This window comes from Alosa alosa, chromosome 11 (genome assembly GCF_017589495.1).
Source record: "Alosa alosa isolate M-15738 ecotype Scorff River chromosome 11, AALO_Geno_1.1, whole genome shotgun sequence".
Classification (NCBI taxonomy): Eukaryota; Metazoa; Chordata; class Actinopteri; order Clupeiformes; family Clupeidae; genus Alosa; species Alosa alosa.
The window spans coordinates 14020460-14039615 of NC_063199.1; the positions used below are offsets into that span (position 1 = coordinate 14020460).

At 43.1% G+C, this 19156-nt stretch overlaps 1 protein-coding gene across 1 annotated transcript in view; it reads left to right on the forward strand.

Moving 5' to 3' along the window:
- mgat4c (mgat4 family member C) overlaps positions 1–13114 on the forward strand; it is a 91881-nt gene extending 78767 nt beyond the window's left edge. The window contains exons 4-6 of the mRNA XM_048258094.1: positions 7335–7486; positions 9083–9230; positions 9341–13114. Of these exons, the coding sequence (XP_048114051.1) occupies positions 7358–7486; positions 9083–9230; positions 9341–10497 (1434 nt within the window). The 5' untranslated portion in view covers positions 7335–7357 and the 3' untranslated portion in view covers positions 10498–13114. The remainder of the gene's footprint in view (positions 1–7334; positions 7487–9082; positions 9231–9340) is intronic.
- Positions 13115–19156: the final 6042 nt, after the last annotated feature.

Here is a 19156-nt window from a genome sequence, read left to right on the forward strand (position 1 = left end):
CCTTGAAGTCTGACTTGTATCTAGCATCAATCCAATATGTCCCATTTTAGCTTCCACCTGAAGTGGAGGCCTCAGTACAGCTGGTGCCTACACAGTCTGGAGGGAGCCCAAGTTTTTTCTCTTCCCTCTCTCCCTCCCTCCCCTCTCTCTCTCCCTCCCTCCCTCCCTCCCTCTCTTCCTTCCCTTTTTGCCTTTGTTTTACTCCACTTCAAAATAAATCTGTGGTGGCGCAGCTCTCTTTGGGGTTTCAGTGCAAATATGCTGGCGCTTTATGAGATGAAAATAGGTTTGATTTGTGGGGTGGGGTGGGGGACCCTGTGGGGACCCTATTAGAGGTTGTGTGGAGGTGCTGCAGTGCGGAGCTTCAGGAGGGGGCCTCCGGGCCGGGGGGCTCAGCAGAACCTGGGCCTGGCTCGGATTAGTGTGTGTTGTTTGCGCGTGTGTGTGTGTGTGGGTTGGGGGGGGGGGTTGGTTCAGGATGGAGATGAGAAATGTGGCGGGTTTGTGGAGTATCTATTGTGCCCACCTTCTGCAGTGCCTCAGAAAAGCTTTATCGGGTTGCAGAATGTTTTGGCTATATCTCCCTGGAATACCCAGAGTCTTGGCCTGGGTGTTGACAGATTATATCGCCTACCTCAAAGAAAAATCTTGATGTCTTTAGAACTCTCTCTCTCTCTCTCTCTCTCTCTCTCTCTCTCTCTCTCTCTCTCTCTCGCACACACACACACACATACATACACACACACACACACACATACACAAATACAAAAATTCACACACAGAGAGAGTGAGATAGAGAGTATGCCACCCCAATACTTTTTCAGTCAGCTGAAAGTTGCATGCACATCAATAAGGCTGCTGAAATATGAATGATAGTAGTATACATACAGCACAGATGTGCAGGCTGGGGAGGAAGCAGTGTGTGCTCTACCATGGCTCTGCTGTTTGATGACTCTCTCTCTCTCTCTCTCTCTTTTCTCTCTATCCTTTTGTTATCTGTTCCTCTCCTTTTGCCTCCAGGGCAAGGAGACAGGCAGGCATATCATGTATGCATGTTTTGGTTACAGATTTGTTTCTCTGTGTTTGGGTGGGTATACATATATAGGCCTAGTAAAGAGGTGTATGTGTGTGTGTGTGTGTGTGTGTGTGTGTGTGTGTGTGTGAGAGAGAGAGAGAGAGAGTCTGGAGACTCTGCAACACCTCCCATGTGTCAGATTGTGACAATGAGTAGAACTGATAAAGCCAGGGCAGGAGAGTGGATGCCATTTCAGCAGGTGTCTCACATCCTGCCACAAAGGGACACAAACACGCACACACACATACACACACGCACACACACACACACGCACACACACACACACACACACACACACACACACACACACACAGACAGACAGACAGATAGACAGATAGGGGGAAGAGAGGTAGGTGCCCAAGAGGGGTAGTGAATGAAAGAGAGAGGGAAAGGTAGAGAAATACACAGCAGATGATCACCAGGATACACACTGTTTTGGGAGCTCATACGTAACACCTTATAAAACACACATGACTAAAATGAATGTCTCACTTCCTTAACTAATGGCCAACCAGCTCACCTAAATGTTTCGTAATTACATTTCTTAATTGCTGTTTCATTTGATCGTTTGAAGCTATTAATAATTAATGTGATTGTTAACTTGCTACCTCGGGCATATACAAATGATTAATCAATGCCTCGCTGGAGGAGGAGAGGCAGACATTTGGTGATAAATCACTCCCTTTTATTCTTTTTTTTTTTACTCAACTCCCTGTTGGGTTCTGAATGCCCACATTCACTAAATCCAGTGTTGTGGTGTGAACTGTCAACACTCCATAGAGGAGAATATAATATCTTGAGAGCGAGAGAGAGAGAGAGAAAGAGAGAGACATATCAAATGCATCACATTGGTACATGTGTCATTGGTCTGTGTCAAATAAATTGTGTATTTAGGCAAATAACATTAGACCACAATGCTTTGGTTTGTCGGTTTACTGACTTTTTTTAAATTACCGGCATTTTAATTTCTATTATGCAGAAAGGCTCTTAGTATACGGCTTGATTCAGCTGTTTTGTCTTATCAGCGCATGGTGGTATTTTTCCATTTCTGCTTCTTTTGTTGGGAGGGGAAATCTATTGAAGTGGCTGAAGGTCTGTCACAAAGCGCCAGACGAAGAGCTGGAATCTGGCAGCTTAATTGATTATTTGTGCAGAGTGGTGTATCAGCGAGGAGCAGCACACCCAGGGGAAATAATGTAAAGCAGATAACAAGATCAAATGTGGAGAGAGACTGGCTTTCTGCTGCCAGCTTTATTAATCTGTTTCTCTTGCCAATCAAAATGCCTTTTTTTTCATCCAGGTTTCTACATTGCGTAAGGTGCACTGTTTGTCCCCCATTGTCCCCCTTACCTCTGTGACCGTGGCTTGGCAAACTCAGCCTTCGTGAGGCACGTGCGCCGTCAGATGGAATGCGGTCCTTTACCAGTTTTCAACAAGTTTGGCTGTGTGTAGCTGTCCTCCCAGAGGAAGACGAGGAGGTGGTGTGTGAGTGTGTGTGTGTGTGTGTGTGTGTGTGTGTGTGTGTTCACTGTGTTCGTTTCTCCTCCTGAGAGGCAGGTGGGGAGGCAAATCTATTCAGGGATGAGAGAGCCCCGGCAACCTGACAGCCGTTGTGTAAGCGCACATCCCCACGCGTTGCATTTGTCAAAACACATCAACACCTATGTGCCATGTTGGCGGTGTGTGTGAGGATGACGGTCAGTGTGTGTGAGCGCCGGCAGGCGTGGTGTGTGTGGGGTTCCGTGCGTGTGTCTGACTGTGTAAGTGTGATCGAATGTGTGAGTCAACATCTTAAATTGAGCCCTTTCACCTCGTTTGGGTTGTGGGTGCATCACAAAACCCGACAGGCACGAGCATGTATTGAAAGATGGCCACAGCACTGTCAACGGTAACAATAGGAATGTGCCCAAGCTCGTTATTGTTGGAGCATCCATTATTGTATAATTGCTGTTGAGGGTTTTTCTTCCTTAAAGAGTGAGAATCCGCTTGTCAGCATTGCCCACCGATGCTTATGCAAGCGCTTCTCTCTAGTGCCACTCGCTCGTCATCAAAATTGCATGTCGGAGTCTGGCAGACGTCTCCCTTAAAAACATCTCTCCCGCTATTTCCGAGTACCCGTAAACTGATTTGTCCCTGCCTCCCCCACCCCTCCCTACCCGAGCACCCCTCTCCCACCCCTCATTCTGTTTTTGTTTTTCTGCCATCTTATTCCCTGGCTTTGCTGCACATCAGACATGACTGTAATTGCCTCTCTCTCGCTGGGGAGCCTTGTGTTTTCTACTACGGAGTTTGTTCTCCGTTTCATGTCTCCTCAGTGTGAGGCGCTCGGGCGGCCAGGGGAAAATGACAGGCTCCGGATCAGTGGGTGCGTGGAAGGACTGAGCAAGACGACGAGGGTGTCAGGGGAGAGGAGCAAGGGGTCATTAGTTGATGATTTATCTGAAAGCTTGGACCCATTATCCGTGGACTTGGAGAAGGGGTAAAAATGGCTTGGCTCTACCTCACATTATGAGCCACCATAATTTGACGGGTGAAAGGATATTTTCCTCCAATTTACTTCACTCAGATATAAAAAAATGTAGCCCTTTTGGTTTGTTTGGTTGAGGAAGAATACTGTTTTTACTGAAAGCCACAACCTTTTGTCTGACCATGAATGGTGTTGTGCTATGTAAATGGCAGCTGAGGTTGTCATAGTCCAATAAACCTCATCATTCAAACAGCAGAGACTCATAAACATAAGCAAAAACTGCTTTGGCTGTGCGTCATTTATATGCATTTTCCACTTAAAATAATTCAGTGGAAATGCATGGATTCCAGTTGCTGCTACTGGAAGAAACTGGAATCCATGCATTTCCACTGAATTATTTTTGGAATCTGATCCCTTATCATAACTGTTCATTCTTACTTGTTGCTCGACTTATCGTGACTAAATTCAAGATGGCTGCAAACGCTAAACTTCGTGAAGATACTGTCTGTATAAATCGTCTTGTAAACTACCAGTGCTTTTTCGAAGTTCTTAATGTCTCGTTTTAAATGTCAGGGCCCTCGGAAGTCTACCAATGAAGTGTGGAGATACATTGAGCCTCGTAATTGGGTGTAAAACAGTGATTTATTTGCATGGCTAGCCCGATGCCGAAGCACCACTATTGAAAAAGCTGTTGGTAGCATCGGCTAACTAGCGCCAGATTTTGGAGTGCAGGGGACAAGCCGAGATGGGCTATGAGACATACGTTCACACTCGGTATCATGTTTCAATACACTTTAGGTCAATATCACACCGGAATTCTCCTTTAATTCACTTCATGTTTATGCGACTGATGTGTGTGTTGAGCAGCATTTGGGGATGTAGATGATTAAATCACATACGCAGGAGAATGCAGAAGATTCTGCAGATGGACCAACGGGTGCTGCAGCACTTCCCCACTATAAACAGCTTGCACCTGTCATCTAAGCATTCAGACCATGTATGAATGTGTCAGAACTTTTTTTTTTTTTTTTTTTATCTCATAGCCGTGGCAATGGTTTGGTTTCCTGTGCATTCTTTTGTCTTTTCTTTCTTCTGTCGGGCCCACTAAGTCTACAGCGCATGGTGGGTGGTGGCAGATTTGTGGCGAGGTGTGGGTTTGTGCTCGGGTTATTTATGTAACCATTCTCTGAAGACGCCCTGCAGTGGTAGGATCTCTGGCACGGGCGAGGAGAACTGCAGATTGCATGCAGCTAATTGCAATCCCTCCTGCCGAACGCCACTCTGCTCAGGATAATTACCCATTGGGTTTTTAGGATAATGTGTCCAACGCCTGCTCTTAAACTCCACCTCTAGACATGAGGTCAAAACCAAGTCAAGGGTAAGGGGTCCAGAATCATTTATTATTGAGTATAATTTAGTATAATTTAGTACCATATTTTTTGTACAGTCGTTGGTTTGACTAGCAGTACCCCATCAGTGTACCCAATATGTGGATTTGGGTTTGGTCTTTTCAGTGAAAAGCTGATTGTACTCGCCCGTCTGCAAGGGATTACAATGAGGAAAGTAGGGTATGGTTTAATACTTTAATAAAGTCTATCTGAAAACAACATATGGTCCAGTTCGATGCTGAGATAAGACATACAGACAGACAGAAAGATAGATAGATAAATAGATAGATAGATGGGATAGATACTGTACTGTACTTGTATACAAGCTAATTAAACTGTAGCCTAACACTTTAATGTCATATTTTTCTATTGATAAATTATGTTTATTGAGTTCAGTTCTTTTTGTTTTGTGTGAAGTGTGGTCACACCTTTTCTCTGAATGGTGAAATGCTGGCTATTTCAAGTCCTGGATTTGGTTGGCTGACTTTCCACAGTTGTGTTTGGCTGACGGCGTTAAACTCTGTGTTCTGGATCACTGGCTCTCTGTGGCCCCTGTGTCACGCCTGGCTAGAGGTCTTAGTGGCTCGTGCTTGAAGGGATGTTTAACGTGCAGGGTCCACTATGACTGAAGGTTTTTTTTTTTAAAAAAACTCTGAGATGGTGAGGCTGGAGACTGATGTGACGGCGTGCTGCTGTGAGACCGGGGTCCTGAGGTTGTGAGATGAGGGCTGGTGCTGCTGGGTGGAGGGGGTGAGCCATGGCTCGTCACAGCCGTGGCTCTGGCAGGTGCAGGTGGGGGTGTGCGGCTCAGCGAGTCCAGGATGCGGCGCAGGGCTGCGCCACGCCAACTGCTAATCTGCATTATCGTGGAAGAAGGCCAAGCCCATGTGACAGTGGGCAAAAAAGCGTGAACTAGAAAATGTAAAAACCGTCCAGTTGTGTAATTGTACTTCTGTCGTGGGGATGGGGTGAGCGGGTTTTGTGTTATGGTGGATTTGGCGGCAAGAAGGACCTTGTTTCTTTCAACAGGGGAAAAAGGGAAAGTGCATTTTTCAACAAAAACATCCCTGAAACAAACCCACACTGTTTTTCTTCTTTAAACAATAGAATTAAACAAATAGTGTTTTCTTAATTACCACCACCTATGCCACATTTGAATGTTTTCTCTGAACAATTAAACACCTGCACACCATTCAACTGCCACAAGTTAACTTGAATTGCAGCAGGCAGCAATTGTGTCATTTTGCCACTTCAGCTTGTAATTATAAAGCATCCACTATACGTCAGCATAATTATATACAGTCTTTTAGTAGCACCAGATGTTTTGAAGACATGCAGGCATGTTGAACACTGTTAAGCACTGGCTGTGCACAGAGAGCTATCGACTGGCCGGGTCTCCAGTAAAAGAGGCTTGTGGTCTTTATGATCGATAAGGCCCTGGTCATTAAATCTGCTGTTGAGGTATTTTGCATTCCATTAGATGTCTCCAGTGGTTTGCCCTGGTCCACAGAAAGGCCAAATGTGATAGTCACAGGAGAGTTTTTGAAGGCATCCTACCCTTGGATCTGCTTACAGTGTGTTTCAGCTTCAAGCTTTGTGTCCAACAAACTTGAAATCTAATTTAGTACATATGTTTATGTCAAAATAATGTCCTGCAATCCTTAATATTAATATGGGGTAAATTCACATCTTGTAATGTAGTCCATATGCTCAATAGTCTATGGCTAATTTTTGTTTTTATCAAAACCAGTCATCATGAATGTTTCATTAGGCCAAGATTAAAATATTGACACACAAATGTAAACCAAAACCACTGACACACCAATGAATATTCTGAGATTGACTAAGTAGACTTTTCTTCACCATATTCCACTTCACTCAATGAAATGGAAATTAAACTAACCTTCACTCATGCAAAATATTTTCAAATGGGGTATTAAACTTTTAGCATGAAATTACCTCTATTTGCTATTCACCAAAGCCACTAATGCGCTGTGTCCTCAGCACTGAGTGGATTATTAGCTTAGAGAAATATGACTGCCCCACTATTATTTGGTCACACACATCACAATCAAGTTTAATAGTGTGCCCCACATGTTTGGAAATCAAAAGGAAAATATGCATCTGAATCTGTAATGAATTCGTAGAAAGAGCTTTGTAAACCTTTTGTTAATGCTCGCAGACTGGCCTGATTGACAATAAAATTCTTCTTCTCATCTTCTAAAAAATAACTTCTGTAGTGCAAAATCCACTCAAGCACTGTTTAAAAATGTATGTATTGAAATGAATGTGAGAGGGCACAGTGTCCTGTGCAGGTGTTTGTGAAGAGCATTGCTGCACCATAGGTGGTGTCCAGTCCTGCAGGTGATGAATAATGTTACCATTCTGCCTTGTGTCTCTGCAGGGTCCAGTGGGAAGTGAGGAGCCATGAGACTGGTGTGGAAGTCCCTGGACAAAATGCGCTGCTTCAGGAAGCGCTCCACCATTCCCTTCCTGGTGGTCCTCATCACCTTCCTGCTCTTTATCAACCTCTACATGGAGGACGGCTATGTGCTGGTGAGGACTCTGCACTGCAGTGATAAGTCTTGGAGATCTTAGAGAAGGACTCCACGTTCCCCCTCATTAAAGAGCTGGAGACCCAGCATTATTTGGACTCGAGCAGCAAGACTGTTATCAATAATTAAAGGGTGGCGTGTCCAAAACCAGCATGAGAGAGATTTCTCATTTATGTGTCATAACGAAAACTTTTTGATCACAACGTGTCATCTGTGTATGTCTGCTGGATTATTTAAAGAGTATTTAGAAGTAGAACCCATTCACAATACAAATGAACAAGAGTAAATTGGATTGTGTTTGGTTCTGTTTCCCCAATATTGCACCAGCAACAGCACACAACACACAACACACACATACACACACAATTTTAAATTGTTCCTCTTTCAGCCACCCCTAGAGGTTCTGTTTTAGTACCGTGGGCATTGTGTTTGTGAGATTTATGAAAGAGACTGTGATAGGTCCAATAGATTGCATGAAACTTACTGCTTAAAGTGCAGAAACATTTGACTTAAAACCCATTATTGCATTATAAACACATTATAAATGTTTATAATGTATTCATAATGTGTCATATCAACTGTCAGTTGTAAGTCCCTATAACTATTTATAAAAACCATACTCATTCACTTCCCCATCACATCACACATTGTGAATCCATGGTAATCTTTTGGCTCGCATATTTATTGTGACATGGTTACTTGTTTTATTTCTATGTCTGTATTTGTGAAATGACCTTGGGTGTCATGAGAAGCACTTTTAGATTAAATGTAGTAGTATCAGTATTGTTATACTGACCCATGTCAATCATAACAAGACTTTATGAATACTTTATAACCCTTTATAAATGTTTTATACTGAGTTATGGCATGTGATTCTATTCCAGTTGGCATTTTTTAAATCTGTAAATTGCTCCTCTAGCCGTTCTTTGTGTGCACTCAGACAACTCTGGCGTTTGCACACAATCCAGGCTCTGTAAATGGGAAACCTAGTGGTTGGAGCCAAGCCATACACACCTCCAACTAGTTGACATTTGGGAACACAGCTGAGAGGGGTGAGGTTTGATTAGCTGTTGAGCTGAAATACAAACAGCCTTACACTGGAATCACAGACCTAACCTTTAATGACATCAATATTAAATCATAATTTTGAGATATCTCTGGAAAGAAAGCAAATAGGAGAGCTTCATTCTTAAGGGATCACTGCAACATTATAGTAACAGTGGCAAATATTCTGACTGACCTTGATAAAACTGTAGTAGTGAATTCTCAGTCCCTAAATGCTTATATAAACACTGGGTGCAGGGTTATTTAATTATGATTATGGCCATGATTCTGATTAATATAATGGCACTGTTTATGGACCAATTATTTTACTAGTGTTTTTCCTAATTTTAATGAAATGATTTGGTCACTGGTTTCATTGCCTGCTGTTTAAATGATTATACAAAGCCTACTCCTCTTGTAGACACCGACTGATAGAGAACAACCTAGATCCCTTTAGTTGTAATGCGTTTTAATAGGCTTAATTCCGGGTTTAGTTTAATTAATATCTTTGACTGCACACTTGTCTGCATAAGAAGTCTCTTGTCCTCTGCAGGAGGAAGATAAAAGACAGCTCAGAGAGACATCACTGCATCCTCTGAATTCTGAGCGATACGTTCACTCCTTCAAAGACCTCACCAACTTTTCAGGAACCATCAATGTCACCTATCGATATCTAGCTGGCACCCCCCTGCCAAGAAAAAGTGAGTGTGAATCGATTTGAAAATCAAAGACTCATTACTAATTATCTGAATGTTTAATTATTAATCATTTCAATCCATTTTGTAAGAATTTGTCTCTGGTGTTTTCACAGAGTACCTCACCATTGGGCTATCATCTGTGAGGAGAAAACGGGGCAATTACCTCATGGAGACCATTAAGTCCATATTTGACCAGTCCAGCTATGAGGAACTCAAAGAGATTGTGGTGGTGGTGCACCTGGCGGACTTTGACCTGACCTGGTGTGAGAGCCTGGTCCAGGAGATCTCCAGGAAGTTCGCCCACCACATCATCGCTGGCCGGCTCCTGGTCATCCACGCTCCTGAGGAGTACTACCCCTCGCTGGAGGGGCTGAAGAGGAACTACAACGACCCTGATGACAGGGTCCGCTTCCGCTCCAAGCAGAATGTCGACTACGCCTTCCTGCTCAACTTCTGCACCAACCTCTCCCATTTCTATATGATGCTGGAAGACGATGTCCGCTGCTCGCGCAACTTCTTGACCGCCCTGAAGAAGGTCATCACGTCCAGGGAAGGCTCCTACTGGGTCACCCTGGAGTTCTCAAAGCTGGGCTACATCGGGAAGCTGTACCACTCACGGGACCTGCCCCGGCTGGCCCACTTCCTGCTGATGTTCTACCAGGAGATGCCGTGCGATTGGCTCCTGATCCACTTTCGGGGTCTGCTGGCGCAAAAGGATGTGATCCGCTTCAAGCCCTCCTTGTTCCAACACATGGGCTACTACTCGTCCTACAAGGGGGCTGAGAACAAGTTGAAGGACGACGACTTTGAGGAGGACTCGCTCGATCTCCCGGACAACCCGCCGGCCACTCTGTACACGAACATCAATGTGTTTGAGAGCTATGACGCGTCCAAGGCCTACAGCAGTGTGGACGAATACTTCTGGGGCAAAGCGCCTTCAACAGGGGACTTCTACGTCATTGTGTTCCACAAGTCTATCAAAATCAGCAAAATCAAGATTATCACCGGGACGGACGACCGTCAGAATGATATTCTGCACCACGGGGCACTGGAGGTGGGGGAGAAACTGGTGGGCACTAAGAAGGGCAGGCAGTGCAGCTCATACGTGACCTTGGGAGAGTTCAAAAACGGGAACATCGAGGTCCAGGACGTGGACCGCAAGATCTCATTTGACATCGAGTGTGTCCGTATTGTGGTGACAGCCAGTCAGAAAGAGTGGCTGATCATTAGAAGTATAAGCCTTTGGACTACACAGCCACCTAATCTGTGAGGACACCGACAAACTGAAACTCGCTGGCACAAGTCATTTGCCTCTTATTTATTTATTTATTTATTTATTTATTTATTTATGCTGTTTTCATTTGATCTGTCTCTGACTTATTTATTTGTAGTTGTTTGTTTCTTTTTATTCAAGTGAGCTTTCAAAATATTGAACTCAACATTGTTTTGTAAATTGTTTTTCTTCTTCTTTTGAACCAGCCAGGTGTGTTGTGGGTCCTGAATGATGTAGTACTGGGAAGAACTGTACTGTCGCTTTGAACATTTGAACAGCTCCTCCTAGCTAATTCATTTTTTTTGTACATTTCTTTTTTACATCCTCAACATTTTTCTGAAGGTACTGTTCCTGTCAGCTAGCACAGGGTAAATATTGCCTTGAATATCCAGTGTGTCGTGGCATGAATTCAGTCAACAGACTTGGTTCCTGTTGTCCCCTCTCACGTGGTGCCAGAGAGGCTGTTTATTGAATCAGCCTTGAGTCACAGAGGTCACTTGAGAGCAGTGTTTTCTGAGTGCCATATGTTAGTTTGCTGGTGTGTTTGCTCAGACACAAATCTTGGAACACGGCATTTGCCCACCCCCCCCCCCCAGCCCATCGCTCTCATCATACCAGGAAGTGTGATTCAGGCTTACATTGACAAATGAGGTAGACCTGCTCTTCCTGCTTTTTTAACCCCAGTACAATTTTACAAGAGTAAATTGGATTGTGTTTGGTTCTGTTTCCCCAATATTGCACCAGCAACAGCACACAACACACAACACACACATACACACAATTTTAAATTGTTCCTCTTTCAGCCACCCCTAGAGGTTCTGTTTTAGTACTGTGGGCGTTGTGTTTGTGAGATTTATGAAAGAGACTGTGATTGGTGTTATTTATGAATAACAAAAAAAATAAGCATAGTTTTAAACAATAGACAAAAAACAAGACACATTTTTTTCTCTCTATACACAGTATATCCTATTTACACCACAATCACAATTAATTAGGGTTGTTACATGCATGTGACACTAAAGTAAAATCAGTTTCTTGGAGGACAAGTTTATTTAACTGACAATGCAATAACCATATCAATGTTTACATGAGATTTAGTTGATTGTAGAAATATACTGTGAAAATTGCACAAGCTACTGGAATTGACTTTTGGTTCTAGCCCATACCCCTGCCACCTCCTACCAGCACACATACAGTGTAGAGTTGAACAGTGTGTGGATGTCACTGCTGCCGTGGTTCATTTCTGTCTATATCATACAAACCTTTCCAGTATTAACTTCACATGGACATGGTTTGCAGAACCTTGAAAATAGGTTCAAGGTTGTGGTTGGATTGAGCTACATCTTGAGTCAGGTTGTAGTGTTATAACATCCCCAATATTGATGTTCCCAACCTGAATTAGTCAGTAATCCATCTATAGGCTCAAATGGGCTAATACAGGCCTTTACTGATACTAAACATTTCCTCTTATATTGTACAGTACACAGTAGGCAGGATGGAACACATCAAATCCCTAATACTACTGAGTAGCATTACATTGAACGGCACCAAGCTGTGTATGTGCTGCAAGTGTCCAGTGCTAATCCAGTAATCCAAAAGCTGGTGCGCAGTACGCCACCAGCAGCTGATAGCACCTCGGGACAGCAGAGCCTTAGTGGTCACTCTGTTTGATGGGCTCATGAACTCGCTCACTCAGCCCGTTCAAATCCCATACACACACACACACACGCCACTTTTCTGCTGACCAGGACGATCCCATGCCTCGCCGTGACCTGCGTTCGCCCTGTCCACATCCGACCCGCAGCGCATGGGAGCACCGTGACGTGGGCATCATGTCATAGGTATTCTGCTGTCAGTGTGTCGACTGTTTGAAACACACACGTGGGATGAACAGACACATGTACACTCAGACAAGCCAAGTTCAAATGTTTCTGTAGTACTAAGGCAAGGTTTTAACTGTAAGAGTGAATAAGTATGGTACTGAGAATAATGTCATACGTTGGTTGCATTGTATTATGATGTTCACTGTTTTCTGCACAAAGCACAGACTGTACAATATACATACCTTCATGTTGACATGATCCATTTAGATCATGTCAGCGTTAAGGTACCGTATGCAAGACTTAAGCGGTGACATGAAACTAATAATGTGGGGTTTTACTGTCTTCAACAAGAGCTGTACGGCTAGGCTATGATGATGTGACTGGATGCATGCACTTCAAGAAGAAACTTTAACAGTGTGTCAGAGGCCTCTTGTATTTAGGATCTATGGCTTGTTTATCAGTGTCTGCTTTTGAACTTTTCTGGCAATGTTCTGTATTTGGTTTGTAATTTGACATGGACCAGTACTACCTTACAACAGCCTACATCTCACTTACTATGTGCATAGCTGCCGAGCTGACCTGAGCGTGTGAAGGTATTGTACAGTGTAGTGTTGTGTCCATGTTCATTCCCTGGCCCCCCAAGCCCTCTGTTTGTCATATAGTACTGTATGTATATTGTAAAATGACATATATTTTTTATATCATTTCAAAATGTATGTGTTGTATATGGTACATAAATACAGTGTTTGAGCAGAGAGGAATGCTAAATCTACACGTTTCTACCTTTACAATCTTGTGGTTGTCGGTCTTCTTTCCTCTTTCTCTTTCCTCAGTTTTCATAGAAATCATCAGATAATCATCTTGCTTGTCTGATTTTCCAGATGGCTCAACTTGAAAAACAGTCGGCTGCAATACGAGCTGGCATGTTATTTGGTATAAGGGCACTCTTAACTGCGTGAGATGGGGATATGATACGTTTATCCACAGGTTTGCTGTCATTCTGATCTATGTTAAGACATGATTTTGTTTTGATATACAACTGCTTACAAGGAGGGAAATTCAGTGCACACAGTTTGAGGATCCTGAGTGTGAGTGGAAAAGCATGTAAAGTGGTGTGATATTTGAAGTAGTTTTGGAACTCCTGGAGCTATTTCAAATGTCATTGACTCTTATCACGCTGGGACCCGAGGCAAGCACAGTTTCATGCATTATTCATGGCAATATTCATATGCTTTCAGCAGCATTAATGCATACATAATGAATTTATAGGACTTTTTCAAGAGATTTCAGATCCTCTGTTTGTTTGGACAGTCATAGAGTTATGCATCCGGCTCTTCAGAGCCCACTGAAAATCCGCAACAACAAAATGCATCTAATCCCAACGGTAAAAGGTTGAAAGTTGTTTGATGCAACTCGGGGCTATAATAATTGAAAACTGTCAGGACGCTTTTTAAAAGTGTGAAACCCCAGTCTGCCAACGGAGTGCAAACAAGATCCTTCACCGTGCGTTACTCCATATTAAAGATACATGAACAAGGTCAGCATCAATGGAAGGCAAGACATATTTTCCACAGGGCTGCAGATGGAGATGTCTGGGTGACAAGCACTAGTTTCACGTCACTTGCGTCACCTGATACATTGAGCCAGAGAGCTCACTGTTTTGTTTTGAAAATGGATCGTTAGCTCATGCATATTCTATTCGTGTATACTATTCCCAAGGCTCACCTCTTTCACACAGTAACTGTAAGAAGCAGATTCACACGTGCAAAATGCTCTGTTTACCATCCCGGTGACTGTCTGCAGATGCCACTGTGACATCCTTGATACTCTTTGAAAGTGGAATAGGCATTATTTGTATAAACAAACCAGACATAAAGAGCATACAAAACGCTTAAGTGATTCCTGAACATTTTATAGTCAGCCAGAGAGATCTCAACAGAGGTAGATCTAGTCATAAGTGTCAGAACACTACTTCCACCTCACACCTGCTATGTATAGGAGGCCCATACCTTCATTCCAATTATTTAAATAGTTACACTATGGATTTATTGTTTATTGATAGTCTTAATGTGTTTTCGTATATTATTTATATTTCAACATTTATTAATGTTAATCTGGGTGGGCAGTGCTGAGTGTAGGTTAAGAGTTTCTTAGGCCTGGCCCTGAGCCCATACACCTGTTTGGTGTCTCAGAGTCAAGTGGAGCCTCTGAGAGGTGAGTCCATATGGGAGCGATGATATCTGGGAAAGCATACCTAATGCCCATTCTAAAAGGTGTCAGAATGGTCCAGAAAAACCAATACTCCCTTAATAACTTCAGGAGTAGGCCTCTGCACGGAACGCTGTCGAATCGATTCCTGGTTGCCATGGCGCCGGGGCCCTTGCGTAAATAGAGGTGCAAAATCACACAATCATATTACGGTGTGAACGGACGGGGGGAGGGAGAGAGGCTGGCTGCAAGTGCGGCTCTCTCAATCTGCCGCTCCTATCGGCACCCTAGCTGATCCTCCCATCACGGTCCGGCAGCGCTCATTATAGATGTTAACACCCTCCGAGAGAGAGAGAGGGACAGATAATAAGACCAGGCAGAGTGTGAACTAATCGATTGGTTTTTTTTTTTTGCTCTTAAAGTTTGGGTGTGTTTTGCCCGAGAAAGTAATTCCAGCCCTGACTGGCTTGGCAGCGACAGATGATTAACCCCGCGGGCGATACAGTGAAACAATCGAGTCGCTCAAATGGCTGGGTTCCATTTGTCGTGATGCACAGAAAATGGCACCAAATGTGACTCACCCAATAAAAGATGAAATATACACCGCCACATCGTGGAGCCTAAGAAAAGACATTACACGTTTCTAAAGACTGTTGATACACATCTGCCCAGAGGATAGCACGGGTTGATATTGAGGGAAAAAAAGAGCCTGAAAAGGATCTTGTTGAGTGACATTGTGATGTTTTCCCAGCAGCACAATTTCTCCCCCGGTGTGTGTTCTGGGGATGTCATCTCAGTGTTGGTATCCCAGCCCATCTGACACATGATGAGGTAATGCCCGGACAGGTTTTTGGGGCAGGGGGGGTGGGGGGAAGGGAATCAGGTCATTGTCCTCAGGTATCTGCTAGAGGTGCATAAGAACCTGGGCTGAGGTTCGACTGGGGCAAGGTAAAACAGATGTGTTTATTTCGCACATGCTGTTTGTGTTTGCTGACCCCCGCTTTCTCCCTGTGCAAGTGTCAAGAACTGTGCCGGTGATGAAGAGTTGTGTATAGCAGACATTGCAGAACATAGCTTTTGCCGAAAGGTGTCTCACGTTTACTTTCTCCTTTTGTTGCTTCCTTGCCCCTGTCTTTGCAGGACATGTTAGGGCTTGTTTTTGCAATAGCTAAACCTTCTGCTGTTTCCTTCCTTTGGCCTCTGACATTTACTTTCATGTCTTAGTACAACTCCTCATTTTCTTTGCTTTTCATTTTTCTGGAGGAAAAGCAGTTATTGATTCCAGGTTGCACACTCGAGATGTTGCAAAATGGTTTCATTTTTACTAGTGGGCACAAGAGATAAAGCGAGTGTAAATTGAAACGTTTCAATGAGCACCTTTAATCCATCGTATTAAGACCAGGGCTTGAAAACGAAATTATTTTTCAAACGTTCCGTTCCGAACGGTTCAGGTAGGCCTATGTTTAACGTTTTCGTTCTTGCATGCATTCCGCTGCCAACATATCGGTCCTGAATCGGAGTAGAACACTTAGATATGCTTTTGTGAAATTTAATAAAATATATAGAGAACGAAAAAAAAACGTTATTAACCGGTTTTGTGGATTTCAGAATAAAGTTTCTGTTCCGGAACAGTTGAAGACCATTTTGTTTTCGTTTCCGTTTCCGCTCTTCGTAAAATTCCGTAAAATTCCGTTCGTTTTCGGTTTTCGTTCCTTGAACCGGTTCGGAGCCCTGATTAAGACTATGTGTTACATTCTTTTGAATTTTGGGTGCAGCAACATTTAAAGTCACATCAGTGATTTGTTTCCATCTGCCTCTGCTACGGTTGCTAAATTCTGTTATGATAAACAGTTATATGAGTACCAACAGACGTGAATTTGCATACCGTAATTTCCCAACTATTAGCCGCGGTTTATACATTGATTTTGCAAAATTTCTTCAGCTATGAGGTTAATACATGGGGGCAATTAATATGGTTTTGTTTCTTTTAACTTGCATAAAAACACTGTCCTGTGGTTTATACACAATGCGTCTAATACACAGGAAATTACCTAAGTAATGCACATCTAATGGCACAGCCTGCTATTCTCAGTCTTCCAAGGTGCCATTCTGTGTGTGCTCTAAACATCTCTGGTTCTGCCAAAGTGGCTTGGTCTGAATTCCAGTTCAGTTCCAGCCAGTCAAAATGTCACTTCAGGAGCACAGAGAGGAGGGTTGTCATTTGATTGACTGTTGATTGACAGACTTGCACTGGATGGCAAGCACCTCAAATTATGCACCTTTCAGTAAATACTGGATGAACATATTTGAGCAGGTTTACTTTCCTTTTTTTCATATTACCCACATAACAAATTTACAGGAAAACACCTGATGTATACCAACACCTAAGATGTATATGGTTTAGTGATGTATTAGCCTACTAAACCACAAGGCCTACAATAAAGTATTCTGGTCAAATCAGTTCCTATCGCGGTAATCTGAGTACCCAGAAGTTCGTGATCATATTGGCGGGTGACTTTGTAGTTCTTTAGAGCCCTGTTTCTACTAGCTCTGCTGTCTGTACGACGTCCATTACGGACACTTTCATCACGATTACCACTGCAACCTCCAAGCTATGTTGGGCAGAGGGTCGAAATAAGCATGGTATGCTTAGTGGACACCGTCGTATACACGCAAAGACGCACCTCCATTCACAGACGCACTGTGACTATCACTGTCAATAGACAATCGATCATAATCTCCAAAAGGATATTCTCCTTCAGAATCAGAATAGGTGAATAACATAGCCTACCTAAGACTTCATCACACGCGGAACGTTTTTCAACATTAGGTGTAGGCCTATTTCTGCTTCAATTTGTGCAAAACTATGGCCTGCATCGCTTTCGCGTCATTACAAATGCACGTCTTTGTGTTTCTCGCGTGTAATACAAGTATTTCCTGAAAACTTTGCACAGCGATTTTGGGTTTGAATCAAGCTCTGGATGTCTAGCACATAGTGGAGCAGAGTAGGCTACAAATGAGATTTGTCACCGTACTTGGATCTATCGCTCCGTATTAAAAATAGCCTCAAGGGCCGAATTACATTATTATTTTGACATACGTCGCGGGCCGGACGCGGGCCGGATTTGGCCCGCGGGCCGGGTGTTTGAGACCCCTGGTCTACACTTTCATATTGTGAAAAAATTTCACGGATAAACATACGTTTTGACTATTAAACCCTTACTTTATTTAGGTGAAGATTCAACACATCAGCAGTCATTTCCTTTGTCCACGCCGCTATAAGGTTTTACGGTACGGTACGGTAGGCCTAGGGTACGGTAGAGCTAATTTACTCATTAAGCTACTCATTACTCTTTACTCAATGTATCAGCTCTATATTGTTCTTGGCAGATGTAACCGAATATGAATGTGAAAGACTTGCCTTTCAGGGCACGAATGGTCAAAAGCATGAACTTTTAGAAATATCCTGGCGTCATTTTAGGGACCAGGAGAAGTTTTCTAGCTAGCGCATTTTAAATGTAGGCTAGGCTACAGTATACACAATCTGTGTACACAGAACTTCCTCTCCCCTTACTTCCCCCGAAATACATTAATTATATTCTATAGTGACACCTTATGACAGGTATTAACTAGGGGGCAGAAAAAGACTCATTGCCATAGACAGTAAAAGATATGGACAGCTCTTTGCACGGTTGAAACTATGATTGAAACTGCATAGTCAGTCATCCGTTTCAAAGTCACGCTACTGTAAAGCTATACATTAGTGATACATTTTGCAATACCATCACTATCGTTGGAAAGCTTACTGTAGTTTATGGCCGTTCGTGTGAGTACAATAACTTAATTTTGTAAATTTCACCAAAACGACTGGTTTCGCCTTGCAGGGTCACTACTGACTTTGTGATTAATAGATAGGTGGAGGGTGGCGCATCAGGCCAAAACACAACATGACAACATCAACATCAGTTAAAGGAGAATTCCGGTGTGATATTGACTTAAAGTGTGTTGAAACATGATACCGAGTGTGAACGTATAGCTCACCTCAGCTTGTCCCCTGCACTCAGAAATCTGGCTTAGTTAGCCAATGCTACCAACACAGTGTTTCGTTGTGGTGCCTCGGCATCGCCTAGCCATGCAAATAAATCACTGTTTTACACCATTTACGAGGCTCAAAGTAGCTCCATACTTCATTGGTAGACTTCCGAGGGCCTTGACAGTTAAAACGAGACATAGAGAACTTTGAAAAAGCACTGGTAGTTTATTTACAAGACGATTTATACAGACAGTACCTTAAGGAATTTTACTGCTCGACGCCATCTTGAATTTAGTCACGAAAAAGTCGGCGGAAAATCTAATGAACAGGTATGATAAGGGATCAGATTCCAAAAATAATTCTGTGAAAATGCATGGATTCCAGTTGCTGCTACGGAAGCAACTGAATCCATGCATTTCCACTGAATTAATTCCTTAAGGTACTGTCTGTATAAATCGTCTTGTAAATAAACTACCAGTGATTTTTCAAAGTTCTCTATGTCTCGTTTTAAATGTCAAGGCTAGGGCTGGGATAAACGATTATTTTTTAAACGATTAATCTAGCGATTATTTTTTCGATGCATCGATTAATC